The sequence below is a fragment of the Ptychodera flava genome, chromosome 20 (assembly GCF_041260155.1).
Source record: "Ptychodera flava strain L36383 chromosome 20, AS_Pfla_20210202, whole genome shotgun sequence".
NCBI lineage: Eukaryota > Metazoa > Hemichordata > Enteropneusta > Ptychoderidae > Ptychodera > Ptychodera flava.
In genome coordinates, this window is record NC_091947.1 from 23,633,903 (window position 1) to 23,661,681 (window position 27,779).

The 27,779-nt window shown below is 36.0% G+C and overlaps 1 protein-coding gene across 1 annotated transcript; it reads left to right on the plus strand.

Annotated features, from left to right (window-relative positions):
• Window positions 1–1,649: 1,649 nt before the first annotated feature.
• On the plus strand, window positions 1,650–27,407 carry LOC139120355 (probable ATP-dependent RNA helicase DHX34). Its single transcript, XM_070684694.1, is given in 27 exon segments — window positions 1,650–2,637; window positions 3,932–4,014; window positions 4,731–4,880; window positions 8,171–8,253; window positions 8,930–9,067; window positions 11,562–11,751; window positions 12,219–12,436; window positions 12,932–12,985; window positions 13,352–13,579; window positions 13,971–14,078; window positions 14,837–14,933; window positions 15,400–15,547; window positions 16,111–16,285; window positions 16,561–16,647; window positions 16,889–16,963; window positions 17,538–17,651; window positions 18,138–18,290; window positions 18,786–18,875; window positions 19,287–19,433; window positions 21,250–21,343; window positions 21,346–21,388; window positions 22,395–22,505; window positions 22,943–23,064; window positions 23,425–23,604; window positions 25,129–25,246; window positions 25,834–25,979; window positions 26,319–27,407. Coding segments are annotated over 27 exon segments (3,960 nt in total). The 5' UTR covers window positions 1,650–1,993; the 3' UTR covers window positions 26,483–27,407.
• The last annotated feature ends 372 nt before the right edge of the window (window positions 27,408–27,779 follow it).

A 27,779-nucleotide genomic window follows, 5' to 3' on the forward strand; every position in this document is an offset into this window, starting at 1 on the left:
ATCTATAAAGGGAAAGCAACTCCACACATCTTTCTGGTTGTTGCGTTTAGTGTATTTTGTAAGTGTATTTTACGTTTCGGGTTTTTTGTGTATAGAACTGATTAGTCACGGCGAGACACGGCTGTAATCCGCGTGTCAGTGCAGAGTCTACTCCCAGAGTGGAGAGATTCTATAAAAATATGATCCTTTAATGTTTCGAAATTTTGCCATACTTTCTTCACCGGTCGCCTCAAATTCATTTTCAGTGGATAAAATGTTTGAAATAATAGATAAATTGTATAGTATGTTGTCCCACTTGAAGTTTGTGCTTTCACTGGGGAAGCAAGAATGTGTCATTTTTGTTCATGATGGTGTTCAAGTTTGTGTTCATAATGAATATTCTCGTCAACATGTTTTGTATCGTACTTTTCTGTGATAAGGTTGTATTTTTCTCTGTTGTTTGTTCTGAGTCGTCTGTTGTAAACTTTGTGTGGTATCACTGGTTGTCAACGAGCTATTTTGGCGTTTCATAACGTGATCATTAGTGTCTAGAACTTCTGTTCCACTTTCTTTATGTCTAACTGTTTGATTGGTAACTCGCTGTTTTCTGATAGTGTTCTCAAAGTATTCTATTCTGTTTTTCGGAAAGGAAACCTAGTTTCAGGAAAGTATGCAATGATAACATTACACTAGTCTTATTAAAGTTTATTACTTACTCAGGGCATTGATAAACAAATGATCACATATACAAGTTCAAGTTTATTATATTTATGGCTGAATTTTATTAAAATGGTTAATTTGGTTATTACATTAGTGATTCCGGGTTGTTACATTAATGTTTATGGTTGAGTTTTATTACATTTATGGTTAATTTTTATTTATTACATTTGTGGTTTCGGTTATTACATTAATGGTTGACTGTTTTATCACATTTGTGGTTGATTTTACTACAATTGTGGTTAATATCACATTTATGGAGATTATTGCATTTAACGGAGTTTACTGCAATGTGAAATTAAAGTGCATTGCTCCCTGATACGATATATAACAGCCATGTTAAAGTACCCAACTTCTAACAGCCATGTTAAAGTATCCAACTTCTCACTTGTAAAGGGTATTCTGGCCACCGCATAGTGAGTGTGTCGATGAAACAAATTACCTGCAATTCTGTTTGATTTTGCAGAACGCGCCTCGGAAATTAAAGAGTTTAAACCTTTGCTCAAACTTTCCCCAAGAAAATTTCAACCATTCTTATTCCGAATCAAGAATAAAAACCAAAGGCTACAATTTTTTTGTACTACAGAAAAAATTTCCCTACATTGAAATTCAAGATGGGCTCTATCCCTCCACGAAGAAAAACAAATAAATCTTTTTAGATTATAAAACTAACAAAGCGAAGAATTTCGTTGCTCCAAGAGCTCAAAATGAGCCCCACTGTGAACATGCGGACGTAGACCTGAAAGGTTTGACGCATTCTGTCAAATGTCACTTTTTTAATGTAATATTAATATACATGTGTTTATTTGAAATATCACAGATACAATAAAGATGTCATCAAAAGGAGATGTGTGGATTTTTTGCTTCTCCCTGTAGTGTGTGCCTTTGCACAAACCACGTCACTGTGAATATCTTTGGCATGGTAGTTGACGAATGTCCATGAATCTCGCGAGATAGAACGAGACAAGTAGTCAAACAATATGGCCGCCCCCATAACAGGTGTGCGTTGACATTGTATTCTTGACAGCAAGCATCAGTTCACGTAAGTTTCCGCTTATCATGATACGTTAAAACGATGAATGTTCTCCACATGTATACTGAGTATTAAGAGCCGTTATTGAGATCCTTATTCAGCATAAATACAATAAAATACAATATGATATGAGAAGCAGAACAGTTTGCCTCGTCGCGTCGCGCACTACAATTTGGTGAAAAAGTTGCAACCCCAGAGTTCCAAGTGAACTAAGGATCGAGTAATCATGCATAACCCGTAACAGCATACACGGTTACTGAAACGATGTCAAGACATACTCATCGTGATTACAGCTCAAGCCATGGGCATAAACGACGAGGAGACTTTTCGACCGAAAGAGGTTTCGACGGAGACGCCTCGAATGAAGAGCGCCCTCGCGGACACAATCGCCGTCAAGAAAGAAGTCTATCACCAAGGAGGACTACTGCCAAGGATGGGAAACGCCAAGGAGAGCATGAACACATCGATCACCGCAAGAGTAAGGATTCAAGCTCTTCTCACAAAAAGAGCAAACACAGAGATCGTGAAAGAAAGAGTAAATCGAAACGCAGGAAAACCGGGGACAGTGAAACCGACAAGACAAGTCGAAAGCGCAGAAAGAGTGATGATACTGACAGAGATGTGACTTCGAAAGATCGCAGGGAATCAGAACCAGGCGTTCATCATAAAGCTACTGACACTGACAGGAAAAAATATGGAAATGATGGAAGAGCGACAACATCAAGAAGCCCCAGAATCCCGGATGAAATTATCCATTCACACGCTGGCACAAGTGGCAGACATGACAGTGCTCATGACACAGAGAGAAGACAGGCTGTTAAGTTTTGGGATGTTGAGTGGATTGAATGGCAAAAACACCAGGCAGAACTTGATGCAATCTTTTTCAGAGACCGTGATTTCATAAAGAGGTTTGTGATTGGCAGACTTTGTGAAAACATTCTATTGGTGCATTACACTGATTATTCAGTATTACATCATACCAGTATATTGATGGCACAAATATAGTGATCTGATCTGATCAGACATGAAAGTAACGATGCTTTATTCACAATACAGCACAATTGGAACACAGATGAACTCTCAGCTAGAAAAAATTCCCCATTTTTTTCAACATTTAACACCAATACTTCAATATACTGTTATGACAGTAGACAGCATCTCACCGCATTTTAAAAAGTTCACTGTATGCACTTCCTATGGCTCATAATATGTGTCTTGAACTGGTAATAATCTTATGGTATACCCATTGCTAGTTGTAGTTCACTGGTCAAATATGTAGCACTTTGAATTGAACTCAACTCATATCTTTCTTGCATAGTGTATGCAGCGTGAGAATACAAAACACAGTATCATAAATGATATCTTAGATAATTCTAGAACCATGAATAATCAAAACTGTGTACTAAACAAGCAGTTGTGCTGACTGTTTTATATAAAAAAATGTTTCAAAAACTTACTAGGATTACAGAGTTTTCTTTAGGACACACAATTGCAGGAATGCCCCCTATCTAATCAGAAATCCTCTTTAAAATGATCACTAGTACACAGCATATTGTGACCTTTCTTTAATGAAGTTTGAAATTATGATTTACACAGAGTATTTAAAGTAGCATTCCACTTAATGATTACAGTCTATGACGTAACATCATACAGTTGATGTAATCCACTATCTGTAGCCACAGTAAAGTCATACAAGCTTCCTATCTGCAGAAGGATGTGATACAGCTGAAAGATTGTTAACTAGAGTTTGCCTCCAGATTACAAAACTCTGTTGGAACTGAAATAGTGTGAATGATTTGTGTATAGGCTTCTGAATTACTCAACATTACCTTGATTGAAAAAACTAAGAAACAGGAATGTCTTTATTTATATTTGACTAATGCTATTACCTTAATTTGATTATATTGTGAAAACATCTTAATTTGCATAAGTTAAATTTGAATAATTATCATTCCCCCTGAATCAGAACCAAATTCCCCTTCAATTCTCAAGCAGAGGGTGCTATTCCCCATTTTAGAGAAACCTTGAGAAAACACTGAGATTACGTGACACCGAGGAAGGCAAACATAACACTTTAAAAGATTATGAAACACTTTAAAGTTTGCCCTTTTTTTTCCGTTACTCAAACACAAACACAAATTATCTATATATTAAAATAAGTCTGCATAAAATTACATGCACAATATTATTATTTCACTGTAGAGGGACAAAAGACTATGAAGATTTTTGGGCATTCTTCAAGAAATATCAAGCATTCCAAAGCAGAAAGCAGGCATCAACTGAAGGTGAGAATTTTCAACGTAAAATCTATGTAAGTATCCACAAATGCTATATGCAGATTACTGTCATAGGACAAGTGATCAGATATGCAGATTAGCAGAAACAGGCAATGGTTATTAGAGAAAAAATATTGGAATCAACCTTGTCATCGGTAGATAACATAATCAGATAATCTTGTTTAATGTAGTAAAAATTGTAATATAGTCCCGCTCTTTCTATGAATAATGAGTTACACATAGAAAGTAGAGAAACACACATACTGTGTATGGTTCTACAACAGAAAGAAGAAGGTTCTTTTTCCTCTATTGCTCATTTCCACAGATATGTCCACGCACTGTATGTGGTTATATGGGTGAATTCAGGTAACACTAGCTGTGTCATGGTCAGCCAATAGTGAAGACTCAACTCTATAGCTTCAGCCCAAGCTGAAGTTTTTACAATGTTGTAATGACAGTCTTACATGAAAGGGGTTCTCAATAGGAGTATTCGAGGGGTGTTTCATTCCTCTGTTTTCAAAACCAAAGAATATGCAAATTATGTATTGTACTTATGTAAATTTGTCAGTCCTCTGTATTTCCAATTGGTTGAGAACACTGTCAATTACTAAGAGATAAACAAAAGGCTGTTAATATATTCTTTGTGTTTTAAAATTCACCAACTTTGACAAAATCAGGACATACAAACACAATTGTGACTGTAATCATATTTTTCCTTCATTCAGGTCATCCTTCTAACATTGATGCCTCTGATCGATCCAGCAACAGATTGGGATTACCAAAGAACTATGACAAGAGATACAGAATCAATGTTTCATTGAAATCAAAAGATTATGAACACTATTCAACACCGTATTCTGTGTCAGGAGAAAGAGGTAAACAAACCATTCATTGTCTCAATGTGATATAATACCGGCAGGCCAAGTTTCTCTTGTGCTTACATGTTTCAGTGTGCATACTTTACAATTATTCATATTCACATGACTTACTCTAAAACACTTTGAATAAGCTGCATGCATTTTTGGTGTTTTCAGATTTTCACTTGTCTTTGATTTAGCTAAAGAGACATCCTAACTATACAGGGAAAAGTTAAAATGATCGGCACTCTAAATTTGTGAAATGACATACTTAGGTATTAAATTTCACTAAAAAAGGATACCATCTGTAAAACAGACATGTTTTATAGTAATTCATTTGCACTGGATCTAATCCTTTTCAGTTTGGCAATATTTGTCGAACATCTCTTTTTTCTTCATCATTAAAATCTCTTATAGTAGGAGAAATGTAAGATAAAAGTACCAGTAGTTATCATAAGTGTAATTTTGATAATGCAGAAATAACAAGTAAATTGTCTGAGAAGGATGTCACATTCTACTCAGACTATTTATTGGCACTGAATAGATGACGTGATTTCTTAAATCAAATGGAACTTTTAGTGGATATCGTATTCTTTGATCTGAAAAGCCATTAAATATACAAAAAGAATATCCCACTTTTTAGTGCAGTAAAAGAAGTAATTTTATCTGACTGGTTAAGATGTGCTTACTTCCCTGAGCAAAAACAATTGTTGTTTGCTACGTTCTTTAACACTGATGTGTTTAATTCCCTGAGCAAACACGATTGTTTTATTGCTATGTTCTGCAACAATCTGATTGTATAATTGTAACAATATGAGCTGTTGCATGTAGATCACTTTCAATTTGCATATTTTGACTAACTTTTACCATTTAGGCAAACATCTTTCAAAACATGATGCCAACATACATTTAGATTAACCTTCTGAAAACTAATTTTTCCCAACAAAATTTTAATGAAGCATTTTGCCAAGTTTTAAGCTTTTTTGGATTGTTTGATAATTTTAGACCAAAAGGACACAACTTATTATTGGCGACAATATTTGAACAAAATTTTTGGAAAAATATGAAAAAATTGTCTGGAACTGAAAAATAATTGTATGCTTTATATTTTTTTAAAGGAGACAAAAATTGACTTTGGCAGTCAAAGGGTTAATGGAGAGAATCATCACATATTTTTGTTTCATTTGGGTTGGTTAGTACTGATAATTCTAAACTTTTGACAAAAGTCTAGAATGGTCAGTAAATTCTTTGAGTTCTAGGTTAAGCCATACCAATTATAAGTGAGTTCATTCCACTTCTTTTATCATATGCTGTACTGAGCATAAACCAAAGCCTGTGAATTTCATCTCTCTGTAATTTATTGACATAAAAAAATCATGCAATTTTCCCTTGGCAACCCTTTCACCACAATAGTTTAGCCCGAACCCATTGTTGTCAATGGTGAGTGAGGACCTATCTGTATATACAGCATTGCACTGGAGCAAACAGGCCAGCCCTTTGAACTCTGACCCCTGTGACCTATGACATCATGTAGAGACTGACACCTGAACAGCAAAGACGAATGTAAAGTTGGCGTCATCCTCATCCTCAGCCTCAGCCTCAGGTGACTTTTCTAGCTGATGCTGAAAATGACGCTACTAAGCGTCAGCTCAGCGTCCTATCCGAAGATTACAGAAGTTACGCTACCCTATGACGGATAAATGATAAAATTCGCCCATAACTTAAGAAAATAACAACTCCATTCTTTCTCAACTTTCTTTTGAATCGTTAAACTGGTTCGCAGGTAATATTTTATCGTTAGAATATCTCATACAGACTAGTTTTTTTGAAATGTTCGTAATTTTCAGTCCATGGATCCGTGGATGTGTTTGTTGGTATCCTCTCAACTCTTGCGTTAAGATTTTCCAAAATTGGTGCAAAAAAGGTATACATGGTCCGAAATGTGTAAAAATCGCCACCATGAGAGGCGATATGAAAACCCTAATTATTCAGAGGACATATAAAACAATTAACTGGTATAACTATGACTTGAGGTCTGAAAAAGTCAACATATTAAACATACAACCTTAAGGGCTGAGAATATTGCCTTGTAACTACATCGTGAGAAACGGATATTAAGAGGAGTGGTTACTAAATATTACAAAATACAAACCCCACTGTGTTTGATCAACATCTACAGTGATATGAAACTTGGAGCACATTTTTAAAGTCGTTTTTACACTTATCATTCCATCAGACGCATTCGGGAATAATCGGATCTGACGCCGGTGAAGCTGACGCTGTAGCGTCATCCTCATCCTCATTTTCGTGTGACCCCTGAGGCTGAGGATGAGGATGAAGCCAGCTTTACGTTCGTACAGCAAAGTGCGGCACATCATACTGTCTATGGACACACAAAGTTAAAAGTAAAAGACTTACTGCACTGTAACAACATTCATTTACAACAGAATGGGCAAATAATTTAATAGGTTTCATTTCACATTAGATTTCCTGCCCTTTTGAGAAATACTTGTCATAATACAAAGAAATCATAGAATACAACATCTAAAATTAGGCAAGTAAGTGTCATGTGTTTGAATCAATAGCACTGTGATGTTTCTACAAAAGTCTATTTATAACCATGTACATTCAAATACAATAGAATGTGGCTTTTCATAATCGCTTCTGGATAGAAAAGAGAGACAAAAATTGAATACATGTTAAAAAATATAGATATTTGTTTGTTGTTTATTTATTTATTTATTTATTTATTTATTTGTTCGGAAATCCTACGGGATCAAGTTCCATTTACAGGTTCCTCAAAAGCTCAAAAGAAAACGGTTAAAAAACACTGAACAAGCAAGCAACAAACAAAAAGTATTTACAAAGCTAAAATCAAGTGTAGGACACAGACAGTATACATATATAATGACACAAATTACCTCAAGTGCAAAGTGATTTATATCTGTTGCTTAAGTTTCATGCATCTACCAAAAGGAATCTGTAAACTTTGATAAGAAATTTGTTTGTGTTGTACCAGAGTTAAACATAATGTCTGGAAAGTATTTGTGTCCATGAAAGTCACAAGATTCTCATAATTGAGAATCTTGTGAATACTTTTACTCCCACTTCCTTGTACTGAGGTCAAATGTTTCCATAGAAAACAGTGGATGTCCAGCAGTATTTTCTGGTGAAATGGTAACATCCTTATTGAATAAATATACCTGCCACTCTGCCAAAGAAATTCTCATGTTCTTAGCACTGTGCAAGTTACTGAACTGTAACAAAAATTGTGTGTTCCTTATTACCTTTTCTCTTGACATCAACAGATTATGACAAGCTTAGCAGAGAGAAAGTGTCTGAATTCCGCCGAGTTCTGCTCCACTATGTTGATTTCTGCCAAAAGCAGCAGGTAAAAGATTTTTGATGTTATGGCGCAGTAAACTTATATTTGTGTCTGGTCAAAAATTCCAGGAATTTCTACACTTCAGTCTCGTGGCTTTTTCAGTTCTAGCGTCCAGCTAAAAATGAACATACTATGACAGAACAGTTGTATAGATAAGGTCCTATCAGTAATCCTAGTTTTAGGACACATAGCTTTGCAGCATAGACAGTACTAACCTTGACATGCAAAATTTTGATTTGATTTATTTCACACAGTATATAATTGATGATGATAATTTATTCAGTATCGTAGGCCACCGCCCTTTATACAATAGGTTGAAAAATAAATATACAGGCAAGTATAGTGGGGCTTAATGTGAAGGAACTACAATGGAAATTGTACAGAGATAAACATGAAGAAAGTCAAGTTTTCTCTAAAAGGCTACCCCTTAGTTTGAAACTATAATAAATAAACTTTGCCAGGTTTAACATGGTATGAGTATTTTCCGATCTTAAAAGGCTAGAGTATTTCGTCAGTGATGGTTGATCATAAAAGAATGGTGAGAGGAATCTCTTCCTTAATTCCTTGTAAACTGGACAAATTAAACAGAAATGAAATTCACACAGTATATAGATAAGCAAACTATTTTGAAGCCCTGATAATGTTGTTTATGAGTCAGTGTATCTGTTCTTGTTTTGTTCAGTTCAACAAGCTGGCAAAGCTTCGCAGAGATCAGGCTAATTTACCCATCGCACAGTACAGAGAGAAGATTGTCAATGCAGTGAGAGCCCATCAGGTGGTTGTAGTTGCTGGAGATACCGGATGTGGGAAGTCTACACAGGTAATACAACAATCTGGTGCTGTAAGATTCAACTCTTTATATATAGTTCCACCCCATGGTGTCCGGACGATTCCACTGGTTGTTCCACAAGCAATACATGTGTAAAACTGATGAATGATCCTTATCCTAGATTACGCCAAATTTCAGATTTGCAGTGGTTAATTTCACGGTGCTGTATTGCTTCTTTTGTCGAGTTTTAAGTTTACAATTCAGACTCAAATTTCTACAATTCTTTTCTGATTTATCACTTGGAGTGAGAAAAATTGAGAAAAATTGTCCCTCTTAGTTTTTCAAAAATTGTATTTTAACCTATTCAGAGATGGAAGCCATTTTGAATTTACAGTATCGGTAATTGTTAGGTTATTCATTTCTCTAGAACCAAAATTTGCATGGTTACCCCTGATATTAGTCCCCGCGGACGAAGTCCGGCGGGGACTTATAGATTGGGTCCCGTCCGTGTGTCCGTCCGTCCGTCCGTCCGTCCGTCATCAACAGTTTCTCAGACACTGCCAAACCAATTTTGTTCAAACTTGGCACAAAGGCATAGCACTATGACCTACAGATGCACATCGATTTATTTTGCGATACGATCCAATATGGCCGCCAGGCGGCCATTTTATTACAATATTTCATGTACGGAGCCATAACTCAGACATGTTTCAACCGATTTTATTCAAAGTTGGTACAAGGACATTGACCAATGTCATATATATGCATGTGGATTTGTTTTGTGATATGATCCAATATGGCCGCCAGGCGGCCATTTTATTACGATTTTTTCATGTACAGAGCCATAACTCAGGCATGTTTCAACCGATTTTATTCAAAGTTGATACAAGGACAATGACCAATGTCATACATATGCACATTGATTTGTTTTGTGATACGATCCAATATGGCCGCCAGGCGGCCATTTTGTTTCGATTTTTTCATGTACAGTGCCATAACTCAGGCATATCTCAACCGATTTTATTCAAACTTGGTACAAGGACATTGACCTATGTCATATATATGCATGTGGATTTGTTTTGTGATACGATCCAATATGGTCACCAGGCGGCCATTTTATTACGATTTTTTCATGTACAGCACCATAACTCAGACATATTTCAACCGATTTTATTCAAAGTTGGTACAAGGACATTGACCAATGTCATATATATGCATGTGGATTTGTTTTGTGATATGATCCAATATGGCCGCCAGGCGGCCATTTTGTTATGATTTTTTCGTGTACAAAGCCATAATTCAGGCATATCTCAACATTGAATTGTTTTGTGATACGATCCAATATGGCTGCCTTGTGGCCATTTTTTTTACGACTTTCCATGTCCTGAACAATAACTCAGACATGTATCAAGCAAATTTATTCAAAGTTGGTACAAGGACATGACTTATAGTATACATAAGTACATTGATTTGTTTCTCGATATGGTCTGATATGGCCACATGGTAGCAATTTTGTTATGGTTTTTTTCATGTCGAGAGCCATAACTCTAGCAAGTCTCAACTGATTTTATTCAAAGTTTGTACCTGGACATTGACTTATGTAATACATATACGTGTTGATTTTTTAAACAGTAAGATCAAATATCACTGCGTGGCGGCAAATTTGTTACGATTTTCTCATGTACTGAGCCATAACTCAGACATACCGGTATTTCCACCAGTATCATTCAAAGTTGGTACAAGGACATTGACCTATTTCATACATGCTCGTCAGTTGTTTCACGTCATGTAGCAGTATCATGTCAATTATTGAAGTTTCATAATTAGGTTGATATGCAGAAATACTGCATCAAATTTCATGAAACTTTGTACAGATGTTAAGCTCACATTGCTTTAACAATGAAAAAGACATTTATCAGTGTCATTTTAATTAATTGTAATTGCATATGTAATGAACTTTCCTAATTAGAGTGATATATCCACAAATACAACGTCAAATTTGATGAAACTTGATACAGATGTTGATCTCATAGTGTTGTAAATACTACATTAAACTTTATGAAATATGGTACCGGTTATCTATTAGTATTAGGATAGAATGAAAAAATGTTTTGCAACATCCTGTCAACTAATTCCCAGTTGACTCATTTAATGACCTTTAGGATAGTGGCCTACATTGGTTTTATGTTTTTCATCACCATGGAACTCATTCTTGGCCATTGAGTGCCATCTGTATCAAAGTATTTTTATCACAGAACCTGTAATCAAAGTACCCATTAGCAAGCGGGGACTGGGTCATCAACGATGACTTGTTTATTCTTGATTTGGTAAGATGATTGTTGAAGGGTTTAATCGATGAAAGTTTGATTAAAAAGTTAAGGCTTTCATTTTCCCGGTGCATACTACATTAATCCATCTGTTAGAAAATACCAGAATGTTCCAAATCTGTGCTGGAAATAGAGAAGGTCAAATGCAGTCCAAATCGCATCACAGCGATTTTCTATATCAGAAACATTTATGACTTTACATCTTTATAACATCACAGGTTCCTCAGTATCTGTTGGCGGCAGGATTCACCAACATAGCATGCACACAACCTCGACGGATTGCCTGCATTTCCCTAGCAAAGAGAGTCGGCTATGAAACACTCCATGAGTTTGGCTCTGAAGTCGCATACAAGATTAGATTTGAGTCAACCAAGAATATATTTACAAGGATTTTGTTTCTAACAGAGGGTAAGAATAAAATGGTCTGTTTGAGCCACTGTTCTCAAAAACTTTACGTGAAAAACTTTGTCAAGAATTGTCAAGGCCAATATTGGTAATTTGTTGTATTACTGGTACTAATATGTATCACCATGTAAGAGTGTGAAGAGACAGAGATTACCTGTGAACGTTGAATATTTCTGGTAGTTTTGATTTATTGGAGTGAAGAATTACCAATTACTTCAAACCTGTGTTTGTATAACAACCGTGCACTTTTTTCATTTGGAGTTCAGTTGTACATCAGGATTACAAAGTTTATTCCTCCCAAGTGTTTTTCCAGTTCACATATAGAAGATGCGGCAAGAAATATCAACAATTTAGTATTTATGTGGGAATACTCCTACAATAAGCCAAATATGCCTCTGTCGGAAAAACAATAAGCAGAAAAGTTCACAACAATTCCAGTATTTTCATGAAGCTGTTTTCATTCAATTCAGGTTTACTGCTCAGACAGATATCCACTGACTCTACCTTATCGCAGTACAATGTCATTGTGATTGATGAAGTCCATGAAAGACACATCCATACCGACTTCCTTCTCGGTGTCTTGAGATGTCTACTGCAACACCGTAAGGATCTCAAGATTGTCTTGATGTCAGCCACAATCAACATCAGTCTCTTCTCTGGATATTTCAATGATGCACCAGTCATACAGGTCAGTATGCATCAAAGGTGAAATTAAATTTCTTTTAACCTGTTCATCCCTATGCCCAGTAAACAGGTCCAAAATCATCATTGATAACAACGGATTTGGGCCAAACCATGGTGGTACAAGTTGACACTTAGATTTTTACCATACTTTTCTTGTGTGCTGCTTTTGTGGATTCACAAGTAAATTAAGTTTTCACCAGCTTGTTTTTGTGAAAATCACAAATTTAATTTTTTCCCATAGAGTTAACACAGGGCATAGAGCCATTTTGAGTTTGAAATATCAGTAAGTTTTAGGTAATTCATGTCTAAAATCCTAAATCTTGCGTGCTCACTGCAATTTTTATCCTTGATTATGAAAAGCAATGATATAAATTTGAAACTTTGATTTCTAAGGTGCTCTGTAATTTCTCATCTCTGAAACTCTGGTAACTCTAGACTGGGTAATATGGAAACTTGAGAGATTGAGTTAAAAAAATGTTTTAACGTCAAACCCTCACAGGTACCAGGAAGACTTTATCCAATCAAGTTGGAATACGTCCCAATAAGTCAGGAGGTAAGAAATCCAAAACAGGAATATTTTATCTCTTAGCACAAGATGAAAGATTCATTCAAGGCAAATTTCAGTCATTATGATAGAAAAATTGCAGTGGTAAATAAATATTTAAGAAGCATCCCCTTCATAAGCTATCGTCATGGTGATCATTGCCATAGAAACATAATTAAAAGTGTATGTAAATTGCAGAGTCAAATAATTATCTTAAGGACATGGACATACATGTAAATGAAAATACTGATGTAATAGAGCATTTGATGATGTCATACTATAATTGGATGATGTCATTGGGCACTTTGATGACATCATAGGGCAGCTTGATTTAGACTATTGATCATTTCCATGTATACTCTCTCAAAATTCCAGGAGCAGTCTAGCAAATCAGAGAGACTCGACCCAAGACCCTATCTGCGCATCATGCAACGCATTGACAATAAGTATCCCAGCACAGAGAGAGGAGATTTGTTGATATTTCTGAGTGGAATGTCGGAGATAACTAGCGTTGCAGACGCAGCCAGACAGTATGCCATGCATACAAAGAGATGGATTATACTGCCATTACACAGTACACTGTCAGTATCTGAACAAGACAAGGTGTGTGTTTATTCTTGTCATTTTATTTCAAACTTGCTTTCCTGATGGTATGGCGAATTTCACAAATAATTAAAAATCTCAATTTTATAGCAAGCATTTTTTTAACATGCCTTGTGTTTGCTACAGATTGTCTGTACAAATTTTGGCAAGCTAAAATATATGTCAATTTCATTTATTTCTTCCCAGCAATTATGTTTTATTATCATCTTGTCAAGATAAGAACACCATCTGGTCTTTTACAATCTTAAATAGAAAATCAAGAAATCTGGTGTCAGCAACACGGAATATTACTTTTCCATTTCACCTAGCTAGACACGGTTCAAAACCAGTGAAAGTGTCACAGGAAAATGAAAGCTATTACCACTGAAACTTAGATTATGTTGTTTTCTAGGTGTTTGACATTGCTCCTGAAGGTGTTCGTAAATGCATTGTATCAACCAACATAGCAGAGACTTCAGTGACCATCGATGGCGTCAGATTTATTGTAGATTCTGGCAAGGTATAGTTTTAGATTTTGTTCAACCTTTCTTACTTCATCACCGACAATTAATCTTTTTTATTTGCATATTCAAAGTAGAGATTCTATATGCTTTGTAGAATTCTTGCATATTATATATATATATATATATATATATATATTTATTCAAAAATACATTCATATATATTCAAAATACATTCAGTTGATGAAACCCTAAACTGCAACTTCCGCCACTATTTTTTATCCATTTTTGTAAAAATTCTCGCAAGTTATGAATGGTGAAAGTGACTTTTCTAGAAGAAGCGACCCCTAGGCTAGCAAATATGTAAAATTCAGCCTTAGTGAATTTCCCTTTAAATAAATTCACTTCCCCAGCTACGTAGTAAATTTCAAGTACCTATTTGTTCTCTACCACCTCACTTTATCGACATATTTGTCCACATACAAATGCACCACATACTACATGAAATGCTTCTTTTCACATACACCTACATTCTGCCCACCAATGTGTACCATGCCATCAGCTGCCTTTCATACTCACGTGAAACATTTCTAAATGCCTACTGTTGACTACCAGACCAAGAATATATCACATGTATATAGTGTACCTAGCATCTAACCTTCTCAGCAGATAGCTCTACCTCTCGCTTACTGTACATTTTCTCTACCTACCAACTAATGAAAACACTTACACTACCTATTCCTACCCATGGTCTCATTCTCCATCAATCCCGACGATGTTGTTTACAATGTTGTTTCCAATGTTTACTTTTCATCAGGTGAAAGAGATGAGTTATGATCCCAAGGCGAAGATGCAAAGATTGCAAGAGTTCTGGATCAGTAGAGCCAGCGCTGAACAGAGAAAAGGAAGAGCAGGTATGATGTTTTCTAATTCAGATTTTAGAAACGTCATCAGTTTTTGTCCTCTGCTTCCTTATCTTTTGACTGTACTTTTTAATTACGTTTGTGTATCGTGTTGTATCATTTCCTTACTGAATCATAATGAATGCAAGAATGTTAATCTATGCTGAATTCAGGGCAACAGTGGTTCTGTGTAATTTCAACAGATTTCAATGTCAACATTGACATCAATGAACCATAAATATATCCATGGAGACAGTATTAATATTAAAGTTTTTTTGTGAACGTCACATGAAGGAAATACCATAAAATGTTTACTTTAAACAGGCATTTGATTTCATCCCCATTACTCACTGAAATGTAACAGTTAACGGTATATGCCAAAAAAACAAAATCTGCACATGCTGGACAAAATCTCCAAGTTCTTCAGATTTATACATTTTTACAATCTGATCACATTTTGCAATTTGCTTGGATACAGGTAGGACAGGTCCGGGTGTCTGCTTTAGACTCTATGAAGAATCTGACTACAATGAATTCCAAGAATACACAACTCCTGAAATCCAGCGAGTTCCTCTGGACTCCCTGATCTTGCAAATGATCGCAATGGGATTACCCAATGCCAGAAGGTGAGGTACACACACTCCTGTTTTATCGTCAGAATGGTGTGACTTCAAGTAGTTGCAGTGTGAACTGTATAGCTAAGAACACATTGGTTTACTCTGATATGTGTTCATCTATATGGCAGTCCAACTTCTAAGTTTTATCTTGTGGAAACAAAATAGTGGAGAAAGACACATGCATAAAATTGAAAATTCTTTCCTTCATGTAGAAAATTTTCAAAATTATGCATTTCTTTGCAGATTATTGTCGCATCTTATATGTCCATCATGTTTTACAATGTCAAAATACAGTAGCTCTGCACATTTGAAGTTCTACATATTGTCTTTTAAACTGTATACCTCAAGAACAATCGTTTACAAACATTAGAAATCGTTCCCACCTTTTGGTTTTAACCAAAATAATCTAGTATTCTAATCTTTGCAGTGTCTACCGTACTTTGAATTGGAAAAATTAAATTTGCAATCAAGGTGGAAAAAATTCTAAGTGAATACAAAATTGAAAATTGAATATTTCTGATCTGAGATAGAAAGTATCTTTACTAATACCTTCATTTGTCAATATTTTTCAGTTTTCCATTCATTGAGCCACCCCCGGCGTCAAGCATTGAAAACTCCATACTCTTCCTCAAAGAGCAAGGAGCTTTGACCAAAGATGAGAAACTGACACCAATTGGTAAAATGCTTGCCCAGTTACCAGTGGATGTTGTCATCGGTAAAATGCTCATCATGGGAACTGTCTTCCATGTGAGGATTCCTATACTTTTACTTTTTTTCCTCAGTTTTCTGAAAATTGATAATTTCACTAAAAATTGAAACAATTTTTGTACCATTTTAATGTACTGCATGCCAAAGGGAAGTTTGATTCAAAATATGCTACATATACTGTATGGAAGTGGCAAGATTTTAATATGGAAGGTTTGTGCATTGTATCATGTTAATCTGAGTCATAAAATCAGTATTCTGGACACATGGCTCCCTCATGATACTTACCCGGTATATCCCATGATTCTCTGCTGTAGGTCATACACCCTGTGTTGTCAATAGCAGCGGCTTTGAGTGTGCAGTCACCGTTCACCAATAAAGCCTATCACAATATTGACATTGCTGTGAGTATACACAAGCTTACATTGTTGTCTGGCTTATTACCAGTATTGGAGAAATGTGTAGTGAGTGGCATTTGGAGTTGAATCTTTCAAGTAAGTCGTAAGACTGTCAATATTATGAAGAGGAAAAACTTAGATAGGAATACCCAATTCTGTTCAATAATGCTGGTTTTACTTATTCTGACATTCAACTGTATTTCGTAATCTTGAACAAAACAAAAGTACAATGGTATTTTCGTTTCAGACTGCAAGACGCCCTCTAGAGTCAGACCATGGAGATCCATTCACTTTGCTCAATGCCTATGATGAGTGGCTACAGGTATGGAACCACTGTCATCTGTATGATATACTGCTTAAATGTCAATTCATCATCAAAAGCAAAGTTTTTCCTAATCATATTTTTGTAATGATATATTTAAACTGCAACACTAAGACTATGGTAACAAAGTGCTGAGATGTACACCCTTGCAGTATCTGCTCCTAATCAAAGAAAAGGAGAATGGTGACATTAGAATTACAACACTGAAAGCCATTTGTATGACTCTGCTGACCTTACATCCCTTTTGTATGACCCCTGCATTGACCTAGCATACTTGCATGGTCATTCATGTGAATCCTGCCAATTTTATTTCAAAAGCTACATAAGTGTAGCATGCTATTCCCCTTGTACTTTGAACTCCTCAACCATATTCTAAGACCAAATATTTTTAATCGTTTTCCTCTGCTAAGGAAGAAAATTTCGATGTTGCTTCTTCAAATTTCACAACTGGCATGTATCTTGAAAGGTGTTAAAAATTTCCACACATTTGTCATTCAAAGCTTCTGAGTTCCCAAATTTAAAGCAAACATGACTAAAATTTTACTTAGTTTTGAGAATTTTCATTACCTGACAGACCAAGTCAGAAGGGAGGGGATCATCTAGGAATTGGTGTAAAAGAAGAGGACTTGAGGAGCAGAGATTCTACGAGATGTCCAAACTCAGACAACAATTCAAAGATCTTCTGAAGGTAATCATGACATACATTAATAGGTGTGGGATATATCATTCAACCACCTATAAAGATAGAGAACAGCTCACATCAGTGAAAGCTGGCATGTTTCTGAGATACTTCAAGGAAAATCTTTGCCAGGAAACAATTACAGCATCTATTCAGATTTAAGCAGCTAGAATTTATGTGGATAATCTGCTGGAATGCACTGACATACAAGAATCTATGAATTGGTATCACACCCTATGTTCCTATGGTCTTTATCATGCAAATTTAAGTGCTGCAAGCATATGCAAATTTTAATCATATTTATAGCTGAGTCTATTATGATCCTAAATAGATCAATTGTACTATGATTGTGATATGGTACTTGGAGATACAATTCATCACATGGTGTTCAGATCTTTTTCCGCCAAGTTTTGACGAAGTTTCCAAATGTTTTTAGGATGACAGCACAGTTTTTTTTAGCTTTGTCTTGATGACTGTGTCTTGATGTGCACACAGGAGAGTGGCCTGCTTGGCATGGCTGGACAGGACAGACAGTACAGCAGTCTAGAGAGAAACCAGAGAAACATGGAAAGAGAGAAGCTCAAGAAGATGAAACGAGAGCAGAGACACGCCACAAGAAAAAGAAAAATCCTTAAACTGGAACAGGATGTAATTATGATTAGTGCATGCCATTCAGTTCTTTCTGCGTATTTAGTCATTTAAGTGTCATCTGATACAAACTTTTTATAATTGTCCTGTATCTTTAACTATTGTCTCATATCAACACATGCTGGATTCTTAATCAGACGTAGTAAGATGTACCATCATGTTGCCATAGTTTTCCCTATCGCCTTGGTTACACTTTTCATCATAGTACAGTAGATGTTCTAATGTATCTCCATTATCTAAATTGTCTTTATATCCATACCTTTGTTTATGTGTATCATCCTTTCTTTAATATTTGTCCTTTTTGAAATTTTGATGTTATGAAATGTTATGGAAAGTTTTAAATGAATGCCCTGGATAAAGTAATCCATAAAAAGTCAAGTCTCTCGCATAGATTTGTACATGGATAAATGTTCACAGGAATAACATGGCTTCATGTGCTTGTCTTTAATGTTAATCATAAAACTTTATTGTAAACCTTTATCATTTCTATTTCAGGACTATGAAATCAGTGACAAAAGTGATAATGAAGATATTGACATCGCTGATATTGATTTCAAACTCACCCATGACATTGATCAGATGAAGGTCAGTTGAAAAGTTTGTAAAAACATCTCCATTCAAAAGAGGTTAACTATTACGCAGATGGCAAGTTCAGCTAAAATACAGATGAAGATGAAGATATACCTTTAATTCAGGAGAGAGTCCATCTCCTGTATAAAAGGAGTTATCAGTTTGTTTCCCTACATTGCCAGTGGAAGAAATACACTAGGAAATGTTATTTCTAATCAAGTCATCACCAGATGTTTGTTGTTTTCGATGAGTGGGTCAGACCTATTTACAGAGAAATAGAGTGAAAGCGTTCATAAAGTGCCAATTGTGATGTCAGAGTGACAAAAATATCATACCACTTGTCAGTTAAGTGTTGGTTATGTTTATTGTGTTACTTAAGAAATACGGTTATATCTCATAATTTTTTGGTTTTCATCCCCTGACTAGGAAATGTCGACTGTGAGTCACAGTTTTACTCTAAGAGACATCAACCTCCTGAAGGTGATTCTGTGCAGCGGACTTTATCCACAGATTGCAATCTCTGATGAGTGTAATTCTTACAGGAAGGATTCCGATCAAATCTTCCACACCAAGGTGAGCATTGCTTCACTACAGACATCAGAATATGCCTTTTAGACAGCTTTGACTCTTTGAAATGTACTTTAAATTGCTTAAATTGCACTTGACATTGCAACTATTATTGATGACCTTCAGCTTGTTCAGACTGACAGCTGCCATGGAACACATTTCAAAGCAATACTCATGTAAACTATACATCTATCATTGTGTGTATATCATGGTACTTTTGAATATATACTTTCCCTGAGAAAATGCAAGGAATGTCTGTCTGTGAAATTACTTTAAAGGGAGGCTGTCATCGGAACTCTGCTCAAAAGTTGCCAGGGACCCCTACAACAGATGTAAACACTGTATCTAGGATACGTTGGTGATTGATGAAAGTTAAAATATGTTTGTTAACAATGAATATCATAGAATATAAATGTTGCAGCTATGTTGACTTGTTGCATCTAGATATCATGCACGAAATACATTGTTTGTAAACAAGAAAGTCGCACACATGCTGTTCTGGCGACCACCGTCCTTTAAAGTACCCACAGTTAAATTTATGTTTTTAGTTTAGCAAACTTATTAATGCACCCTTGGTACGATGGATGGTCCGACTCTGGAATAAATAGGATGTGCAGTGTTCTGCAAACTCAGTACACTCAAGAGATTACATGATGGCATTACAAACAAATCCATGGGTACAAATTTGTAGGGAAATACACATATTTCTGCGCACGTTTGCGCATGTGGTTATGTTTTACCATGATCAGTTCAACGTCTGGGTTTTACCAATTCCTGATTCAGCATTTATTGTTGCTATATTAGAATTCTTAAAGAATTTTCATGTTTCAAAGCTTCATGGCCAATGTATAGATGGTTATATGTATCTAGTGAGGTTAAATCTGGGTGAATTCCTATTTACTGCAAAGACACTTCTAAAATATTACCCTTTGCATCCTGACCCCCTGGTACCTTATGACATCATGCGGACATTTTTGTCCAAGCCGGGGTCAAAGGGTTAAGAGTGCAAATCAAAGCAACTGAATTATGTCTAGTAAAAGAATTGCAATATTTTGAGAATAGGCACAGATATTTTTGAGCAGTGATGCATTGGTATTAGTGGTATTGGAGAGATGACATACGAGATCATCCTTGGAGAAGATGGTTGAAATTAAAAGTGCAATGAGTGTTGCACTTCTACAACTTTCAAAGTTTGCCCTGTACCCTAGTTAGAGAAAGAAGATTATTTTGAATGTGGTCTCAATGAGAAATGCAAAGTGCTGATAAAGTATTATACAGCAACTCCTCCGCTGATAGACTGTATTGGTCTCTGCCAACTCCAGCCATAACCACAAATGAAGGCACAGTGTAGGACACCATGTTGAACTCAAAGAAATGAAATACCACCCACAAATGACACCGTAGACTTTCCAAACATGCAAAATGAAGTTTTAGCCAGTTCAAATAGTTATCAAGTTTGGTTACATAATAAAAAAGACAGTCTTAGTACCCAATATATTTTCAATCAGTTCAACAGTATGATATGATTGGTTCCCACAAGGCCTTTTTTGTCTGAGAATGGATACTCAACACAGGGCTTTCAGTCATGGTTTGGGTTTAGAGTTGAAGGATACCCATACATGATTGGATATTTCAGTCTTCTATGCTGATAGTTATGAGAGAGAATGCAAACTAGGTGCATTTGTACTGTACCTGCTATGATTTGTTTCTCATCAAGTTCGTAGTCTGTGGGTTGTTGAGGACAAAGTATTATTGTAACTGGAGTAAGAATTTACTTTGAAATGTATCATATCTTTATCCATGACGACATATTTTTTTCCAGTCCAAACCATTTGTAGTGTTGCATCCGACCGGTGTGTTTGCCAACAATCCAGACATACTGGAGCCAAGGATAAAGAATAAAATGAAATGGATGCCACTAGGATGAATTTCGGCAATCAACACGAATTACTTTCATTTGTGTAAGTATTGCACTGTAACTTTCAGGAACGTGACATTTATTGAGTTCTGAAATATATCAGATGTGTGTGAGTGTTGATATTTTTCATAGTTCAATTTTCTGTTTGGTTCCATGACAGTGTGGCATTTCCAAAGCATGAAAGAACACTACAGCTATAAACACAAATTGTTTCTGTAAACTATTGTGTGCCTGGAGTTTTACCCAGTAGGGCAAGACTGGAGATTAGTTTGTGCAGATAGCATTAGCATTTGGTAACCTAAGGAGTCATTTGAGTCAGGATTAGAGATAAAGTACATACCTTCATACCAAGAGTCCCCCTGGAAAACCCTTTTAGTTCACATCTAAAGGTTTGTGTCCACTAACTTTCACCCATGCCTTGACGTGGAAAAGTACGTTTTACCACCATGGTTTTGCCCGACACTACTGGTTTTTGATTACCTGTGTACAGGAAATTATCAGTGAAAGGAAGTCAGGAAATTAAAAACATAAAAAATTAGTTGGGTCACCTAGAAGTGTAGTAATGTCAACACAGGATGATAAACAGTCAACAAAAGCTGGCTGCAAATAGCTTTGTATGATTAGAATTCCAAAACACTTTCTGAACTAAACCACATTTCAAAATAGAATCTTTGTTATTTAGTGCCTTCACCCATGCCTTGAGTTATGTAGAAGTGTAACAATGTCAGCACAGGGGAATATATTGTCAACAAAAGCTAGCTTCAAATAGCTTGGTATAATTAATACACCAAAACACTTTCTAAATTAAAACATGTTTCAATTTAGAATCTTACAGTGATATTGTTTTTGCTTCTTTTCCCAATCTTTAATACAATAGTTTATTGCCCCACCTGGGCTGAACTCCCTGGTAACCCAGGAATGACCTTTCCCGACCCTACACCCCAACAAGCAACCATTGTCAATTGTATATTTACTTGTTGGTAACCAAAGCATGATCATGTCCCTTGTTCCTCTTTGTATAATCAGAACCTTTTAATTGAACTTTGCAGGTCATTGCTGGAAACCAACAAGCCATACCTGATGAATACCATGAGAGTCCCAGCTCTGCAGACGATGTTACTGTATTCTCAGAGTATTGATACAAATGAAGACTGCACCAGGTAAGATGAAAAATGTAAGGGAATCCTTGTAGAAATACATCTGAATTTGACAAATGGTGATTTTGTGTCCCAAAATATTGTCACGTAAACCTTGACAGTTCATCAGTCTAGACAAAGAGAATACATGGGACGGCATCATCTGGTGATGGATTGCCACTGTTCTGTATTTGACATTGTTTTCATCATTGTTTTCAAGTTGCAAAGGTGAAATTCTGTACGTTGTCTACAAGGACAAAATGAAGATGAGGTATCCGCTGCAAATGTTATTTTAATGACCATACTTAAAAGTGTTCAAGTTAGAGATTTTTCCATTCTATGATCCAAATATTGACAAACTGGGATGAAATCACCTCCAAATTTGCATGCTGCTTGGAGAAATTACTCATTTCCTCAGTCATTCAAGGTGTTGTTACAGTGTAATTCTGTGTGTTTTGCAGGATTGTAGTGGATGAGTGGATTGAATTCCGATTCAAAGAGAGTGAATCAGCTCAGTATCTACTGTCCAGCACCGTACAGCTCAGATCAACATGGCAGAGATTACTACAGATGAAACTGGAAGGTAAGTTTGATTGTTTTGTCTATCCTCATGGAAATCACGATGAATAAATACTACCAGTAATGTTTTTTACTGTAAGAGGGCGCTGTCTCCAATGTACATGACATTCTCATGTCTGACTACAAGCCTAGTACAAGAACTTACCGTCCAAAGTAATCAGTACCTGGAATACCTGAATTGTTAGAGTTATATACTAGGATGGCAAACTAAATTCAGAACAATTTCAAACTCAAATTTACTGAATCTCAAATTCAAACCCAAATACAAGCAAAGTCAAAATATAATTCAATGCAAACCCAAACTTAAACTGAATTTCAAACTTTAATACAGAGTGATGAAATTTTTTTCCTTGAATTAATATAGACACCATGTCAATGTCACGAGACAGGACAGATACAAGCAGTCCAGCTAATCTGAATGTCCTGAGAATGGAGAGAATTCTAGCCAGTAAATTATCAGAGTTTTTAGACAGTGATGTCCATTACAGTGTGAGAAAACTCCGATCTACTGAAGCTGCTCATCTCTATGCCTGTGCTGACAAACGTAAGTCTACTTTAACAAAGGATTACCTGTGTGGCTGTTAAAGGGCGCCCTCAGTGGTCAATTTATCAAATCTTTCCAAGACGAAAATTTGAGAGGTACAGGACTAGTTATTTAGACCTGGGTTTCTGACAAGGGGCACAAATGAAATAGCTGGTTAAAAATGCTTCTATGTATATCTACAGAATTCATTACAAATAGACTAATTGAATACTTTAAAAACACACAAAAGCAGTGATGGGCAAGCCAAAATCCAGGTAATTAATAATGAAATCCCATCACCATAAGTAGAGCGGATATGAGTATCTTGCTAACTCTCTATGAATGAATTTATTTTCAATGCCAAACTTTTAGGTTTTTTTAGTCCCAACGGACACCGTCCGGGGGGACTTATAGTTTGGTCATGTCCGTGCGTGTGTGCGTGCGTGCGTGCGTGCGTGCGTCCGTCCGTTCACGCAGATATCTCAGAGATGCCTGGAGCGATTTCATTCAAACTTGGTACAAGGATTACTTCATATGTCATACAGATGCACGTCAATTTGTTTTTTGATACGATCCAATATGGCTGCCAGGCGGCTATTTTATTATGATTTTTTCATGTACAGAGCCATAACTCAGACATGTTTCAACTGATTTTATTCAAAGCTGGTACAAGGACATTGACCAATGTCATAGATATGCACGTCAATTTTTCATGTGATATGATCCAATATGGCTGCCGTGCGACCATTTTTTACGATTTTTTCATGTACAGAGCCATAATTCAGGCAATCTCAACCGATTTTATTCAAACTTTGTACAAGGACATTGACCTATGTCATACATATGCACATCGATTTGTTTTGTGATACGATCCAATATGGCCGACATGTGGCCATTTTATTACGATTTTTTCATGTCCTGAACTACAACTCAGACATGTATCAAGCGAATTTATTCAAAAGTATTTTTATCACAGACCTAAAGAAGAGGACTCTATCCTCTCTGAGGACATGTAATCAAAGTACCCATTAACAAGTGGGGACTGTGTCATCAACGATGACTTGTTCTCATTAAAATGAAATAAAAATATTTTTAACAAACCTTTAATCCACATTCTGATAAATGTGTATTAAAAACATGAAGAGGAGTTCAGAATAGTAAAGAGATGTCGAATTTATATTTGATGAAAACAGATAAGACTGTCACCTGTGATTATAGAATATAATTTGTATCCTCAAGATTAAGAAATATGGAAATTGATTAAGGATAATTCAGAAGATGATTTATCTTTGTTCTGCTCTTTGTGTGATGTAAGAATTGAGTATCGGGACTGTCACCCCTGGACAATTCCCCATCAACCATAGGATTAGTGCTATTCTCCTGTTGGTAAAATGTCCAGGGGGTGACTCTCCTAGATCCAAGAAATGTTGTACCACAATGTGGATAGCATGATGATGTATCAAGCTATATCAAGAATAATGCTAAATGTATCCAGATTGTCAGTCTATAAAAATTTCTGTTTATTTCCAATTTTTGTCACTGCAGAGGAGGACAATTTACAAAGCCAAGCTGATATAAAGTTTTTCAAAGTTCAAAGTTCAGACAGCAGACCACACCCAACGAAAGGTGGCAATCAGGTTAATGAATACTTAACATATGGATGGTAAGTCAACGTTATTAACTCTATAAAAATCAGCTTTCATGAGAACTTTCAATGAATATGTTTCCTAACCACCATATATTCCCATTTGTACATTTCAAGAAGTACACCTCCCATAATGTGAAGTCTTTCTAGATTGTTTACACTTTTTCAACATCTATTCTTGTATTAGGAAAATGTTTTCTCAAGTTTTTCTCAACAGAGGAAGAACATTTCCTTATCACTCTTGTAGTTCGCTGATGAATAAGTGTTCATGGAAACTCATAAACCCTGAATGTAAAATAAGTGTTCTTGGAACAAAACTCATAAATTCTGAATGTGTGAATATTGGATAAATTTGAACAAAAGCAAAGTGGATTCAGAGAGACTAAGTCATTAAGTTCATTTGTAGAATATGTTTTAAACTTTTTCCATTTTCTGACCATAAAGTTGGTGCCAAAATTTTTAAATCTATTTTTTTTTTCACTCTCCCCGGGTATAATCACAAATCACTAAATTCATACTCATCAGTTAAGATGAAACACGTAGGGCAGATAAATCTTATTTTGAACAGTCTCCTCCTGAAAGTCAGTTTTGTCACTTCTTTGCAGTCTGTTAGATGAAGAGACAGCTAGCAAAATGGAAGGATTCAGCTCTGTGATCAGAAAACACTGGACATGTCCTACATGCAACAAGTCATTGATAGTAACAGTGCTGGAGAAGATACAACATGAAAGCCAGTGTGCAGGAGATACAGGTATGATGAAGGTCATAGTGCAGAGGTCATAGTTCAGAGTTCATCCTCAAATCTGACTTTCATTTCCATGTTCTGTCAGTGATATGCTTCATGATATGTTGGTATGAAGAGAGTGTGGATTTGAGGGGATTGGAGAGTTTTGTTGAATTTCTTAAAATATTGTAACTGTTTTAGCATGGAAGGCAGAGCTGAAAACTGTGGAAACAAAAAATGTCAAATATTACATTTGCTCCTGCTGAGTATTGAAAGGTCATTATGTTTTTCAGAAATCAAATTAGAATTATCAAACTGTATGATCTCATTGTTATACCATTTCATTCTATTTTCATTCTATCACAGAATCCAAAGAAGACAACGCAGAGACTGACAAGGAGTTAGCTAGGAACAAACCTGACCAGATGAGTCATTTGAAAAAGTCATATCACTGCCCTGACTGTCAGCAGGATTTCCAGTTCACAGCGGTTGAGATTTTAAAACACAAAAGGTCACACAAGAAGTCATGACCTTTGGCCTTGAGGGTACCATCATCTGGAATGAAAGTAATCTCCTCTGACTGTGGAACAGAGAAATCCTTTCCACAGACACTTTGCACAGTTGAGTGTCTTTATGTCCAGGCTAGCACAGACAACTTACACAGTTATGGCAACAATCACAGAGATTTAAAGTTGAAAATTTTAACGCAAAGTATGATAGGAATTTCCAAACCAAGCTTGAACTTGAACCATTTTGTTACTTCAAATGTTGATCTTTCATGGAATGTCAAAGAGTTTTAGCTTGATATAGACGTTCAGCTCATCCTGTAGAAATATAAACCGGAATGTCTATAGGAATTGATAAAGTATTTAGGATCTGTAAATGACAAGAGCTGGAAGATGTATAGGATTTCCTTGGCATTTACCCTGCACAGTACTGTCCAAGGAAAAAGTTTTTTTCAAATGTTCTGTGGGGAACACCAGCATTGTGTAAATTAAGACAATTAATAAAATGGAAAATCAGGCCAGAAGTTTAGTTGTTTATTTTTCATGCCCCTAATATCAAAGATATGGTCATTTTGAATCTAGTAAATATGCGTATTCTGGTTTTCAGAATTGAATCCTGGATTTACAGTGTAATATTAGTAAGTGGATTGTGGTCCATATCATGCCAAATTAACTATGTTGAACAAAGGTCTACCCACTCTCTCACAAGTTCTAGTAGCATTTAAGTGTGTGTTCTTGCTTGTTGAATGAAACTTTCCTTTGGTACATTACACTGTTGGTCATTGCATCACATCTCTGTGTGACTACATGCAAGCAACACTGAACACAATCTTTATGTATAAAATATTTATTTACGTTTTCTGTGATTCACAAAATGTACATTATTTGTTTCCATTGTGAATTGCATTTCCCAAAGGGTTCAATAAAAATCATGAAATATGCACAACGATTATTTCATTTTATAGTTACGTCTCTGACTTTGACATTCAAGTGACTAGTGTTTCTTAGATTTTAGTTTTTTTCATTCTTTTCTGTCTGAACTTTCTTTCCTTTGTTGGTCTCTGTGTTTGACTGCCCAGTAGGACTCAGGTTACCGCCTTCCCACAGAGTGGGCTCCAAGTCCTGCAGAAATCGCTCAAACTGTGGCATACTGCTGATACTGTCCCCAGACTTGCTGGGTCGCAAGTTTCCATGGTTTCTCAGAGATCCACTGTCACTGTATTCTGAACTCTGCTCAGTTTCAAATTCAATGCCATCTTGCAACTCCTCTTCGTAGAAATGCCCCATCATTGGATCGTCTTGATACATTTCTGGATAGGGA